This window comes from Hypomesus nipponensis, chromosome 19 (assembly GCF_054491055.1).
Source record: "Hypomesus nipponensis isolate SF chromosome 19, ASM5449105v1, whole genome shotgun sequence".
NCBI lineage: Eukaryota > Metazoa > Chordata > Actinopteri > Osmeriformes > Osmeridae > Hypomesus > Hypomesus nipponensis.
Window position 1 is genome coordinate 10,912,769 of NC_140379.1, and position 15,542 is coordinate 10,928,310.

The 15,542-nt window shown below is 39.7% G+C and overlaps 1 protein-coding gene across 3 annotated transcripts; it reads right to left on the reverse strand.

The window, feature by feature from the left end:
* Positions 1–610: 610 nt before the first annotated feature.
* On the reverse strand, positions 611–15,044 carry kcnq1.1 (potassium voltage-gated channel, KQT-like subfamily, member 1.1). 3 transcript variants are annotated; one of them, XM_084682928.1, is made up of 18 exons: positions 14,414–15,044; positions 11,383–11,473; positions 8,503–8,629; positions 8,303–8,381; positions 7,771–7,867; positions 7,228–7,368; positions 6,653–6,763; positions 6,333–6,428; positions 6,094–6,210; positions 5,595–5,733; positions 4,912–4,932; positions 4,483–4,539; positions 4,086–4,218; positions 3,296–3,371; positions 2,602–2,696; positions 2,410–2,456; positions 2,140–2,201; positions 612–1,858 (listed from the first exon to the last, which is right to left on the reverse strand). In XM_084682928.1, exons 1-18 carry the CDS (start codon positions 14,785–14,787, stop codon positions 1,598–1,600), a joined length of 2,124 nt encoding a protein of 707 aa, XP_084539054.1. In that variant the 5' UTR covers positions 14,788–15,044; the 3' UTR covers positions 612–1,597. The 3 variants fall into 3 exon arrangements, with proteins under 3 accessions (XP_084539056.1, XP_084539054.1, XP_084539055.1); XM_084682929.1 differs by lacking the exon at positions 4,912–4,932 and having other exon boundaries at positions 613–1,858; XM_084682930.1 differs by lacking the exons at positions 8,303–8,381; positions 8,503–8,629 and having other exon boundaries at positions 611–1,858; positions 7,228–7,298.
* Between the last annotated feature and the right edge of the window lie 498 nt (positions 15,045–15,542).

Genomic DNA, 15,542 nt, shown 5'->3' on the forward strand with positions numbered 1-15,542 from the left:
CTTTATTTATTAACTAAGTGAACCTCAAAAGAGATACTTTACATATGGAACTCAATCCCACACAGTTCCTTTAACTTGCCTAGTGTGCATGATTTCAAAGTAAGATTCAAACTGTTCAATACTAGTCAGAGTTCTCTCCTCAAGGTCACCTTTATAGCCCAAAAAGTCAACCAAAATCTTTTTAAAGGGGATAATCTAAGCCTCAGGCCTCAGCTGCATCTCAATAGCAACACTTTCTCCCCTCACCCACCTCCAAATATCAACAAAGGGGCCACCACACTTATACACTTTTGGGGGAGGTAGGGGGGGGGGGTTGTATTGTTGATGGGGGTTATTGTTGCCAACACAGAGGCAGGAGGCAAGGTCCAGATGGTCATTTGGTCTTTTATATGTGTGGCTACTACAACTAAAGGAATGTGAGGACCCCCCCCCCCCCCCCCCCCATCAGGCTAGCCAAGGATGAGGTCACCATCTGCTGCAGAGGTCACCTGTCCAGAGACCATGTATTGGCTACACCATCAATGCTGCTACCATCCCCAGAAACCAATTTGGTTTGACTAAGTCCAATTAACTATCCCAACCCCATGGTTATAATGGAAGTTTCTCCTAAAGGCAATGGCGGTGACAGTCCAGAACGCTGTTGGTTTGTTCTTTGACAGTTTCAGAGATGAGACATTGTAACTTTACATTTTGGAATGTCTTGTCGTGCCTTCTAATGTTTCACTGATGTGACAGAACTTTTTATAAGCAAGAAAGCTGTGAACTTTGTAAGTTTGCCACTTTAATTTATTTCTAGGGTCCTGCATATGTATTCAAGTCTAAACCAAACCTAAACACTGTAAATTTCTCATTGGTTTTGATTCCATTGACAATTTATTATACAATTGATATAAAATTATTCTTAAATTATACATACAATTTTTACCATGTGCATACCTTTTACTAATGGAATCAACATTAGAAGCTGATTATTTAACACTAACCGATGACAAAATAATCCAATATTGAATATTGAATTGAATATTCAAATACAGCTACTGTACATGGTAGATTCGGTAGATTCGCAATTTTACACTCAATGCTTCAAAATCTCATGTTGTAACTAAATGTATTTTTTAATATAAGGTAATGCATTTTTATTGTGATATGACAAAAGGATCTGTTTTGGATTGGTAAATAAGATTCACTACATGCACAACTCATGATAATAAAATGCAATATTTTAAATGATAGACTACTATAAAACTTTTCACATTCTCAAAAAGGTTCATTAGAAGCATTTAGGTCTCAGTATCCCCATTTAGATGGGAGCTGATCAAGAACATTTGTTTTCATTGTGTTGTAAGGATTATGGGGAAGGGGTGTAAAGAGGAAGAGGATGCTAAAACAGGGGCGGCCCTAAATGTAGTCTGAATGATTACAAACATGTTGTTCTGCCTGTTAATGCCTGTAATGCAGTGACTAAAACTATATGACAACAATAATGCTGAATGTAACTGGCCCCTCTAACATCAAAGTCTTAATCAGACATGTTAAGCAATTTCCAAGGCAGCATGGGAAGGGGCATGGTAACAGAGGTTTTTGGTATGAATACAGTTTAGCAACTCTCGTCCAGGCTGTGAGTGGAGTCGAGGGGCACATTGAGGGTCGAGGCAGAGCAAGTGGAGAGCTGGTCGTAGCTCGGCAGGCTGTCCTGGCTGGGTAGGTTGGCTCCTTGTGCTCCCCCATCAACATCCTGGGACCTTCTTCTCCTGCCCCCTCCCACCGGTCCTTCCCCTACCACCCCTAGATCCACCTGGCCAAACAGGCGGTTAAGGGACTCAGCTATGCGGTTGAGCGTCTTGTCCATGTGTGTGATCTGGTGAGGTACAGTAGGAGAACATCAAATGCAATTTCTAGTTTCTAAGCCAATACAAATGCTGTGACTGCCTTATATTTTCTGTCTGTATAAATAAGTGTCCTGACATTATTAAACAGTACTGTATACATACTGACTGTACTGCATATCTTGCGAGCTAGCATTTGTTTGCATATATCTCACAAAGAAATGGCCTCAAGAAGTTCAATTCAATTTAGGTTACAATAGCACTATGGTCAGAGACTGGTTAATGTGGGTTATTGTGTGAATTGTTGTAATACCTTGTCCTCCATCCTGTTTAGTCTGAAGCCGATTGTATTGGTGCCTTTATCTTTGGATCGCTCTTTTTATGATAAAAAACAAAGACAAAAATAAATACTAAACAAATGTCCACTAATACTAGCACTTACAGTTATGCACTTAAGTTTTAGAAAGTTAGAAAACATGACATTTTCCTTTGTTTAACTATTTTCCCTTTTGAGACCACAGACTTACAAGCCAGTTAATCTATTGAATGACAGATTCTATTTCAAATTCGGACAGTCCTCTACCTGAACTGGTCTGGAACAGGCTCAGCTTCCCAAGAGACTGGTCCAATCTAAGAGAAAGTCAAATAATTGTAGGATTTGAATGATACATTTTGAAACATGCATGCTTATCCGTAGGCTGTACAGCCACCCAATCATCCATCCCTTCATCCATAAAGAAAACTCCCATATTCACAATAGGACAGTGAAGGTCACCTTCTCTGCAGTTCCTTGATGCGCACCATGAGGTTGAGGTGTCCTTGGGAGTACTGTTCAATCACGTCTCGCACGTCATAAGGTTTACGTGCTTGCTAAAAGAAAATGAAGTAGCAAATAAATGCTCTTTGTGCTATTTCACAATCATAATTGTCAAGGGTAAGAGGTGTTACACATGCACACACATACACAGTTGTTAAATATTATATTCTTACTAATTATATTCTGTATGAGAACACTAATGTTCATAATAATGACACATCTAAAGTATACGGTCTTACTGTGCAAACACTACACACACAAACACAGTACGTATGGCCACACACATGCACAGGACATGATGTCCCTTTTATCCTGCAACAAACACATAGACACACACACACACAAAACTAAAGCACACAGACAAGCCATGTCTGCTTTAAGACTGAGTGGACTAAGGCTCTTCATTGTCTGTCACTTGATCAGGAAGATTCCGTCTCCAATACAAACACTCGCACCAACGCAAGGAGATTTGATTTTAGAGGAGGGTAACATCATCATGATGAAATCAGCATTAGTCTACCAACTTTACTAACGTTATTTTTTGTTCAAAGTGTTTGGCATTGACAAAGAGAGGAGACCGTTCAACCTCCACCACCCAATTTACAATATATAGGAATATTGCAATTAACTTAACCTTAGTGATTTCACTTACCTGGAATCTCTTCTTAGCGACAAAGTAGCGCATTCTCTGGATCACACGAATAGCCCTCCTATGAGTGTCCTTCAACCTGCATGAAAAAGTTACATTAGTAAAAACATGTTGCATAACACAACCAGTGTTTCTATTGTAACTTTTTTGTAAGCAATTGTGAACTAAGAATAGAGTCTGTTTAAATAGTTGTAATGGCATAATGTGACAGAAACACCCTGAAAGAGGAGGCACCCGAAAACAGAGCAATGGATGAGATTGTTACTGCATTTCCCACAATCTTAAATTCTTCTATTCAATACTCAACAGAACGAAGTGTAACACACTTACAGTAATATATTTAAATGTTTTTGTAAAATAAACGAAAGCCCGGAGCTGTGCAAGACTGTGGTATAATAAATATTTGTGCGAATCTGTGGACTGTCAGGCCTCAACACTCAGATGGAGTGAGCCAAAAGAGAGAGGCTGGACCTGGGGGAAGAGGTGAGGATGGGACAGGGTGAAATCCCCTCTGCTAAAGAAAGGCAGTCATAGGGAACATGTAATACGATATAGAGACAGAGAGAGAGAATTAGTAAAACTAGAAGGATGACATGGAAGATATTAAGGGAGAGATTTCCAAAAAGAGAAACTCAAGGAGGAAAGTAATTGTTTGAGAGATAGTTTGTATTTGCATGTATTTGCATGTACTGTTCTGAAATTTAACTTGCATACTTCATAATAAAAAAACAAAACCTAACATGTAGTCGAATACTTGTCAAATGGCATCCAGGCTGGGAGTATGCAGACGTACTGTGATACATGTGTGACTGGGATTAGGTCACTCTCTCTCTCCCCCTCCAGCTCAAGGTCATCTGCAAAGCTACTGTTCCTCTGTAGGGGAGGTGGAGACTGCACCTCCAGAAAACCAGGGCGGCTCTTTTTCACTGAAACAAATTTACAGTATAGAGTTCATAAGAGTGGATTTAATAATTTTGATTGTATACTCTTCCACTTACAGCTTACCAGAATAATTGTGACAATGGGTTACTGGATATAGTGTATATTGTTTATAAACTGTATGTATACAGTACATTTATGTAATTTATTCAGACCAAACATTTTTCAAGAACACTACAATTATTTATTTGTTTACTATCCTCTTGGAGATTATAAACGCGACTCACTGACTGACTTGTCAGGCGAGTTACCTGGTAATGGTGAGCTGAACTGAATCGAGGACAGGGAGGGCCAGGACTGCTGGTGATCTGGGAGACACAGTAGAATGAGGCTTACAAATACTGAAACATTATGCAATTTTTCTTACATGGTAGGGTATGAGGAACAGATACACAAAGCATGCTGAATGACTGGTGACACCATGACTAATAAGAGTATTACAAGATTCCCATAATTTTTGTGGTGAATGACTCTTGCTGAAAACTATGTTCAGTGGAACCCAAATACTGTACGTCTAAAGTAAGTAAAGTCTATGGTCAAGTGTCACCTTGGCTAGTGAGATGGTAACAGTGACAGTGATTGAACAAGAGAGACAGTGGCAGGCATAGATTGGATGAGGGGGACAGTGAGAGTGATTGGACTACAGGACGTGCAGGAAGTGGAAACTAACAGCCGCTTACCACATCCTCCCAAATTATGGGCTCCAGCCAATCACAGGACAGACACAATACACAGTGGACGAGAGAAAAGAATCAAGTCAAAAGTATTTAATCATAGCAGATAAGAGAGAAAAGGAATTATGCAAACATTGAACACATAGAAGATATTTGCAAAGTTGTGTACCTACTGGATTATGTTATTTCAAAAGTCTTACTGGTGTGTTAAGGAGTCAGTGGTGGTCTGCAAACCAGTAATATTAACTATCTGGTAGTCTCCTGTCAAACTGTTTTAATCAAGTCTCCCACCCACATGAGTCACACATGAGTACTGCTATTGTATAATATTAGATCATGTGGGAGATTTGTTGGAAACAAGATGAATACCGGTCAATTCAAATAAAAAGGTGGTGTTCAATATTTCCAGAAATATTGTGGAAAAACCAAAATCTAGAGCAAGATTTTTTTGGTCAAATTACATCCTGACCAGAACATTGCTCTAGTGTGCTCCTCATTATGTGAATATCAACCACCGATTAAATCATCTTACCTATGCACATATAGGCCTGGTATCGGGACCAAAGGTAATGGCAGTTTGCAATTGCATTAATACTCTGTCTGTGCACACAATGCTTTAGACGTCACACACACACACACACCGACACATACACACCGACACACACTCTGCACACTGAACATCACTCTACCCGTGCACACAGTGCTGTAGACATCAGAGCTCAAGTCCTTGTTGCTGTCAAACACAGAGTCAAATGTGATGCTGGGGACAGTGGGTGAACCAGGGCCGTAGTCCTTCTCACTGCTCCTCAGCTTCCTCCTCATCTTCCCCTGGTCATAGTACAGGAGCACTCAAATCAAAGGACTACACCCATTTTGGTCCAAGCTAAATTTGGTACATGGCTCATAAATGTATGAATCCCAAAAATTACTGGCTGTAACATTGTAACACTAGAACAGTGTAAAATATCTGTAACTATGATGTATTTATGTTGTTTATCCTTACATCAGTAAACACTATCTGTCAGTAGGTATCATGAAACTGTATTCTATGTGATAAATATTTGACTTCCAAAGCAAAATGTTAATACAAATTAATATGTATTTTAGAAACATGTTTTTCTCCGATCTGACTGTTTAAGTTCCAAAATGGAACTCAGTAGTAAGTACATAAAATGTGTAAGTACTGACGGTTTTCTTGGGCTTGGGGCTGGACACTGAGGAGCTTTGAAGTGTGAATCTCCTCTTCACAAACATCTTGAAAGTGGCTGAGTCAGGGTTCTCTACAGCAAAGCATCTCCAGCAAGACTGGGACCAGCAGAGTCAATGTTGTGGAATGGTCAGAGAGTGTTTGGGTTAAGGTGAGGGTTCAACAAAAATGCCTTTTTGATTTATTGGGTGATGGGGTCCTTCTATGGTGTCAGTGTTACCTGAATAAGACAGGCAGCAGCAGGGATCTGTCTATTGAAGTGCTTCTGTCTTTGTTTTTGCTGTACCTTCAGGGCAAAGCCAGAACCCAGTATCCCCTGTAAAACACAAATGGGTTTTTGATATGCAAATAAGCATATACAAATTTTAATGAATATGTAAATTATAGTATTGGTTCTCAAACCAAGTACCACCTTTGATTGAACAAACCCTCAATGCAACACCTACAAGTTGCCATTTCACAAAAGCACAGAAAATCATAATTACCAAAGACCACTAGTTTGACTGTTTAAAGAATTCCACAAAAAAGGATAGTACATACAGCAGGTAAGGCAAAAAAGGATATGGCAAACACAGAGAAGCAGGATGCTATGGTCTTGCCAATCCAGGTTTGAGGCACTTTGTCTCCATAGCCTATTGTGGTGACCGTCACCTAGACGGACAGCACACAATACAGTATGTAAGGTACATCTTAAAACACACATAGTTTACACACAAACCCATGGCAGAGACATAAAAAACATTGGCATTGTAGTAGTGATCATTGAAAACACAGCAACAAGACTCAGAAACTAGCTACTGCATACAGAATTGGTTTCACAAGAAACAGTCTGGTACTGGACTCCACTACTGTCTGGACTCGACTTCATCACATTTGATCTATAGCTACTACTAGTCTGGCTTTCAGCAACATTAGCTTACTAGCTGCCCACATGACTGACGGGTTGTACAGCCAGCTAACTGGAATTATGGATGACTGACAAGTTTATTCAGTTTATTGTTATTAATTGGAAAAAAGGAAATGCACAAGAGAAAGCACATTCTGTCTTTACCACAGGCACAGCACAAGTACATTTAAACACAAACACATGCATGCACACACGTAGAGCTACTTACCACCCCCCACCACAGAGCATCAGCGTAGCTCCCAAACTCTGTGACACCATTGCTGTCAACAGCATCCTTTTCTGCCAGGTACACAAAGTAAGAAGAGAAGATCAGGCCCAAGAAGCCTATATACAAGGTGGTGATCAGCTCCTGAAAATACACACACACACACACAGACAAAAATGACAAAACAACACATTTTCACATTTCTCAACAGACTATAGAGCAACAGGTTCTGTTTAGGAATGACCAGATTGACCATGCGATTATACTTCTGTTTATTTTATGTTTTTAAAAGGTTTAAGATAGATGAGCCCTGGACATACTGTGATAATAACTCTTTTTTGATGCCTTACATAAGTATAATGATAAGAAAAACCTTAAGAATGTTTGATTAAAATGGTGTGACGTAGGTTAAACTGTGTAAATTGTTGTTATTAGTGAGAAAGAACAGCAATTGAGGATATAGGAATTCAGAAAGACATCCTGCCATGGCCGAAAGGCAAGGCCCTTCAGGTAAATGCTGTTGTACAGTGGGAGTGGGTGTTGTACCTGACGATGAATGAAGACCACTGAGCCCAGCAAGCGCCACGTTCCCCCCTGGCGGTCCACGTGGAGCATCCGTAAGATCTGCAGGAAGCGGATGCCCCTGGACAAACACACTCTCTCAGTATGACACACGCACAACCACACATTTCTACTCATGTAGTAACAGTATGAAGTCATGGGCATACTGTCAATTTACCAAGCTTGTATCATCCCAGGAATCCCTCATCATACCCTAGGCATACAGGATATCCTTGTGGAAATACTGTGTATGCCTGTTCAACATGTAGACTACACCATTAAACATAGAGACAATGCTAAACTGTGTACAGGCATATGAATGTACACACACAGACACACACACACACACACACACACATACACACATCCACACACCAAGAATAGCTATTGATTATCTATCAGTCAACTAAAGTGTTACTTCTTTTCAAGGATAAGTAACAAACATGGTCTGGAGTAGCGTACACGCTCTGGATAAGAGTGTCTGCTAAATGACTAAATGTAAATGTAAGAGCCTCACCTAACTGCAGATGTCGCAAAAACCTGACCCTTGGAACCCACTGCCAGCACAATGATAGAGGCAGCAACTACAATGAGATCTATATAGAGACAAAGAGTGGGGCAGTTGTGAGAACAGCGATAAAAACAGTACTTATCAAAACATTTGTGAAATACAAGCAATGCTTCTATGAATGTGTGTGTGCAGGTGTGTGTGCTCACCAATGATGGAAATAGGTTTCCTGGCAAAGCGCAGCCTGCCCAAGATCCCCACATATTTACTGCGGCATCCTGCTGACCAGAGGCGTATTACATACTCTGTACCAAAAAACACTACCAGCACAATCTCCTGTGACAGGGAAAAGGGATAGAAAAGGGCAAGAAAGAGGGAGGATTTGAGTATGTGTGTGGGAGAGAAAGGGGGACACAGAGAGCATGTGTGTGAGTAAGAGGAAGAGTGAAAGAGAGAGAGATGAGATTTAAATCACAGGCTAACAGGGTATTAAAAGAGTACCAAACTCCTAAAAATAAATGAAAGTAAAGCCAGAAAGTCTGTTCGTACTGTATTTAATGTAAGTTTCTAGGTGAAAATTGTACACAAAATCCCCAAAACAATAAAATAAATGTATATTTTCGAGGATGCTTTACTTTCTCAAAGCTCATTGTACATTGCTCAATAAATCGAAATACATTAGAAGCTAATGACATTACAAACTAACTCACTAACCCATTTTGATGCATGAATTACTACAGAACATATGCATTACTTTATATATAATAAGAAATACAAATATATGTAATATCAAAAGCACAAAAAAGTTGTGTTATAAATTTCAGTAACACATGATTTCCTTTTCTACCGTAATTTATTATTTCCCTTGAGCCCACGGAAGTGAAAGTACATTTCATGTACTTTTATTACACTCATGACTCTGATGCATGTACTGACTAATGAATGGCAGTAAGCTAGAGAACAAGTGCTCTAAAATCTGTTACTTATCCCTGAAAAGAAGTAACAATTTAGTTGACTGATAGATAATCAATAGCTATTTCAACAGGCTTTTAACGGTGACAGATTGATGAGATCTAATTAGCAGTGGTGCTTGTTAGGAGTGGCAATGTGAAGTGTCAGATCGATGAATCATGCAGAAGAAGGTTAATTCCAGTTCCTCAGAGTTAAGTCTGTTTATGAACTACATTTTAATCACCAAATGTAATCTCTGACAACCAAAACAAATGAAATAAATGACAAAGGGGAGGAAAAACTCCTACTGTATAGAATATGCTAACAACACACATTCAAAATTATAGATGCAGGGGATATCAAGAAAAGTAGTTGAGTCAGTTAGAAGTCAAACTAATCATAACCCAAAAGGAGCAACACGTGTAAGGAACTGTACGTCCCAGCACCAAATATGACAGCAAAACATCCTATCAAAGGCAAGCACAGGGTCCTCCTTGTCAGCCTAGAGAAGAAGAGAGCAGACTTCAATGATTAACCTTGCGTGCAATGTGATGCAAGCTAGACAAAGAGGTCCTCCTGTGGGGGAAGGTAGGTGGAGAGGATAGGAGGCTTAGAGCAAAGGTCAAAGTTTACAAAGAAGGCCTATTCAAACAAAACGTGCAGTTCTAAACAAAAACAAAAAAGATTCCTCTACTGTGTGGGGACAATCTGGATAGAATCATAAAAAAAGAATTTTCAAGGGGAAAAAAGGCAACTTTTAAAAAGAAACCCCCGAAAACCTCACACACAGACACACTTATTTGCTCTGTGCTGTTCCTCTTGTTGAGACACAAAGGGGAACACCTGTCAGGGCACCACTTAATCCCAAACTTTTGGCATACAGAGAGGCCCTGATAGGTAGGGCCCCTGCAAATCCCATCCTTCTAGGCGCAGATTAATATGTGATTCCAAGCATCAACGAAAAAAGGCCTGCATAGTTTAATCCTATTATTCACTGGCCGAGTCACCCTTTGACCTCACATGTGCCCTTGTGCTGCCACACTCCAGACCCACCCTCCAGCCACCCTTAATCTTTCTTTCTACTTTTTTACTTCTACTTTTAAGGATAGAGTCCCTCTATTCTCCTCTTTATCCCTGCTCCTTTGACTGCAAAAAAGGCTGATCTGTGACCAAAGCATTGACATGGAGGATTTGCTTAACTCAACAGCTGGTGCCTATGGGGTTAAATAGAGAATTTGCGGTTGGACAGGCCAGTATTTATATATGGATTGAGGATGGGATATGCAGAAAAAACGTAGAGGAGTTTGTGGTGATGGTGATGATGACATTACTACTAGCTAGGGTTGATTTTTATCTGAGCCTAAAATAATCGTCTTGCTCTTCTAAAACAAATGTGATTCAATACGCATAAAGTGTGAATAAATGAGAAAATAACACAAAAAAATGATGTGTACATGAAAAACACATAAACTGAAGACCGTTAATTATTCATAAAAATAACGCTTTACTCACAGCACTGAAAGTGCCATCAGACAAAGTGAAGGCTAAGTTCAACTGTACAAAGTTATGATTCTAAAGTTGTTTTTGGTTATGAATGGAATTAAATGGCTTAATATGGTTGTTGGTTTCCAACATATACTGTATTTTAGTGTCATAATTTGAGTTACACATGACCATCCATAAGTGCAAAGTGTAAAATGGTAAACTATCTCCCCCTGCTGGAGAATGTGTCCATAAAAAAAAGCTCAGACACAATCAATAGTGGAAAATGCTCGAGATTTGCTACCCGGTAACTGACCTTCTACCTATCTCAAAGGTAGGTGTCATTGTGTGTCTTTTGGAGCTCTGAAATGTATTTGGTTTCCCTCTTAACTCAGTAAATATAATCTTTTTATATTATGGAAGGGTATGCCTTCTGTCTTAATGATGTACAGTATGTATTGTAGGAGCAACATTTTTTTACTTCAACGCCATCTTGTGGCATGCTCAAAGGACAACTGTTGTATCAACTTCAAGTTTTGACTTCCGCTGATAAAATGTTTAGAGAATGTATATTAGCCCATGTTGGTAGAGAGCAGGCATATAAAGCATATGCTTTTCACAAGGATCAAACAATCCTCCATCTTAAATATACTCACCACGAAGAAGAGAGTTTCATGGGCCAAGGCCTGGTACTGGTCTATGGTGGATAGAACACTTAGTATAAGACAGGCCAGGACTATGAGGAACCTGCAGAATGAGAAAAACACCAACATCTACATTTCATTTCAATCTGCAATTACTATAGTCACTGACAGAGACTGACAGAGATTATAGTCAGAACAAATGGTGAGAACTGATATAAATGTTCCGCTAAAGATTATTTAAACTTTCAGTGATAATCAATTGGGACATCAAAACAACTATTTATATTCAAAGATCCTGCTTGACCACTTGTTGTGTACTGTATTTAAAATAGTAGCACAGTTTTGAATATGGATATCCAGTGAACACACACAATTGCACATACACAGTACAAGAATGAGTCCACAAACTATACATACAGTACCCACAAGCTAGCAAAAGTAACCAACTGGTTTGACTGACCTCCACGCATAATCAAGAGTGTGTGTGTGTGTGTTGGGGGGGGGGGGGGTTGACATTGACAAAGAACAAATGTGTCAGTATCTTCATTCCCTTACAAGGTCAAAGGCAACGTTTCCGACTGCACCAACAATAACAGCGCTGTAGTCCCTCGAACAGCTTTAGATAAAGTCATTTTCTTTTACAGAGATAAGGTTGCACTCTACTGCATTGCTAACCAGACACAGCCTACCTATGACATAAACATTTATATCCGTCTTCCCCTTTACAGTTTGTCTGACTTACTTACTGTATGGAAAAACCCTTTCCGCTGGTTATTCACCAGATTAGTCAAAAGGTTACATACTGCATTGAAGCACACAGGATGGAACTTTAAATTTGTTTCTGTATTTTAGAGCCCAAGTGTATTTGTCTCATTGTATTTCTCTTCTAAATGTGTCAAATTAATACGATATCCATTCATTTTGGTTGTGACCCCAAGTAGAAAGTAGATCCTTGGATTAGCAATTCTCTGTATATAACAACAATACTTATTGCTATTTATGTTACAAAAAAATGTAGGGAACGGTTGCAGTCTACGGTCAGTGCTTGTTCCATGGAAGCTCTTCATACTTCTAACCCAAACCCAACATACCACTTTCGTAAATCAAATCTACAATTTTAATAAGAAAAGGGGTGAAGACCCATGTATAATAAAAATGCAAACTGGTGCTAGGTAATAGGGCCCTTAACATAAATAAAAAAGCAATAACTGTAGTATCTAATGCACACTGAAAAATGCTATATTAAATATGAAAACACCTGACAGCATAACTGCAAATCTGTTTACCATTGCAGTTACAGACCATTTTGTTTTTGTCATTATTTAGCATGGGAAACAACTGCTTTCCCTTGTGGGGCATATCCATAATATAGCTAGCCTTACAGGCAACTACATGGTTGGCACACAATATGAGGGGGGAGAAAGTTTTTGTTTTTAGTTACTTCATTGATTCTAATACATAGTGCCTATAGTAGTAGTCATAACATTTGTAGCTATTAATAGCATGTCATATATAAAAGTGCAGTATATCTGAAATAAAATAAAGAAAAGGGATGTCACTCTTCATGTAAGTTTTATACTAAATGTGAAGAACTTGTGCGTGGTGCCAAATTGTAGAGAGGGGCATTGAGAGGGCACATTTTCAGGATTTCCACTGTGGTCATACGCGCGCACAAACACACACTCACACACTGATAAGGGCCTTTGGTCTCTGAAGCTAACTCTAGGTCAATGATAAGGCTTGGCTCAGACTTGGTTCCCCATGCTGTTCTCTCTCCTGCACACACTAAGACAAGGAATGCAACAACTCACTGGGCAGAAAACACATTACAAACCACATCGACAACTTAGTATGGATGTTGGTGAGAGCTGGGACAAATTGCATACAAAAGATCGCATCTTATTTATAATATAAAGCTATTATACAGGACTTAACTCATATCAAAAACATTGCCTCCATATAACATATACTGTAATGTATGCATGTTTGCAATGTATGTTGTTCTAAACCAGACTATGTAAGATAACATGCCTTCACAGTGGTCACAATGATTACAGGCATTTGAACTCCAGACCCAACCCCAGGACATCTTCTCCCACCCTCCCATGACAATCCGGGGCTCATAGGGTGGCAGAGCCAGACAAGGACTAGGCCTACTCCTCGGAAAGCAGCCTGGCAGCCAACTTTAGCTGGCCACTATCAGTTCCAGTGATAGCACACAGTACTACACATGGAAGAGGGTGGGATGAGAGAAGTCCTCATTCTGCACATTCCTGAGCCATAGACAAAAAGGCCCTATCCTTTCACACTTGTACAGTTGATTTTGAGTAACAGTGATCATATACCAATATATGAAGATCAGTTTGGAGGCTGAAGTTGTATTAATAACCTCTATCAACAATCTAATAACCAATCTATCAACAATATCTTGTTCTTGATCTTGAGCTCTGTACTCCACGATAATTAGTTGGACATGCCCTTTGACGATCTAATATCCTGTCAGGGACTAATAATTTGCCAGCTCAAAGCAAAGGAAAACCTACTGTAAGCTGTGGAAAAGGTGTGCTGCACATCCATTTGATACAATATTTTGTCCTAGGTAAAGCAAACAAGCAACTGATACATAAATAAATTAAATCAGCTTTCTTTGTTACCCTAAAGTCATAAGACTCCTTGAAACTACTGATTTGAGAACAAATAGAGTTTATGCTAAAACATTTGCATGTATTAAGCTTTGAAAATAACTTCCTCTATATCAGTGTCGAACCATGATATGCACTACAAACAAATGGTATTCACCATTTTACTCAAAAGGTAATCGAGAACAGATCAATAAAAGTTTCCATATACACCTTTCATTGTTGTGGGGAATTGCTAAATACCACCTACTACAGTTTAAGAGATGGCTTAAATTACAAATGAGTATACTAGCCTATTTGGCCTTGGGTGGTGTGAAACAGATTCATGCTCATGCTCATCAAATTAAGCCATTAACAATTAACAGAAATAACACTAGTAGACTAAGGCTATCGAAAACACTCACACTGTAAAGTGATATACAAAGCATTTCCACCCCGACGGTCGTTCCAGAAAGTTATACACACGTCCTTGAAGGTAAGTGCGGGTGATGACGGGACGGGTTGCGCTATACACAGACATCCGGTGGGTGAGATTCAACTCAGGAACTTGAGATTGTTGCGGGTGAGAGTCCGTTGTGTGGACGGTGATGCCCTCCGTTTGTGTATTATCATCGGACATTTGGTCTCTTGCTAAAATATTTCTATTGCAAATTACCCGCCCAGGCTCAAAACAGATGCCGGTCGCAGCGTCTGTCATCTCTAACTCCGACTGTTTCTTTCCATGTAGTGCCGCGGAAGACCCCCGTGGGTTCCATTTGGTTAGTGTCTTAGATGCCATTCCGTGGTCTTATCACTGTTTTCACTGTTTCCAATCAATGTGGGAGGCACGCAAGCGTATTCCAAACTGCTGCACTTGATGCAGACGTAAAGAATATGAGCTAAATCCCATTTAAACTGTTCCTCTACTGAATGCCTTTAGTACATATTCGGAAAGTAGTAGCATACTGTCAGAAATGAAATATTTTTAAAACGCTACAAAGTGAAAATCAGAATGGAGCAAGTATCTTCACCTGTTGCAGAACTTGTCTATTTGGCTAGAACTTTAGAGGACAGGATATAAACAGCTTATTTGGGTATGCCAACCCCCCTTTTCTCTCTCTCTCTCTCTCTCTCTCTCTCTCTCTCTCTCTCTCTCTCTCTCTCTCTCTCTCTCTCACACACACATCACACACATGTGCACAGCATAGACAGCAGCACAAACACTGACATTTTGTCCATTACATAATAGACATAGGCCTAGTCTAAAAACACATTTGGAATCCTTTGATTCTCATATACAAGTTGTGGCCAAATAAACATGGGAGAGGGGGATTACTGCAGGCTAATAAGAAGGCTGAGCGTTGCTGTGAATGTTTCATTGTGGAGCTCTCTAATGACCTTGACAAAAAGGGTTGTTAACTGGACCTATGACGTGCGGCTAGAAATTGAACAATTCTCAAGTGGTGACAGATTCTGTTGTCAGATGGCCATTAGCCTACCTGCGGGGCTATGCTTGCGGTTCAGCTATGTCAGTCACTTCACGTGAGTTCCTGT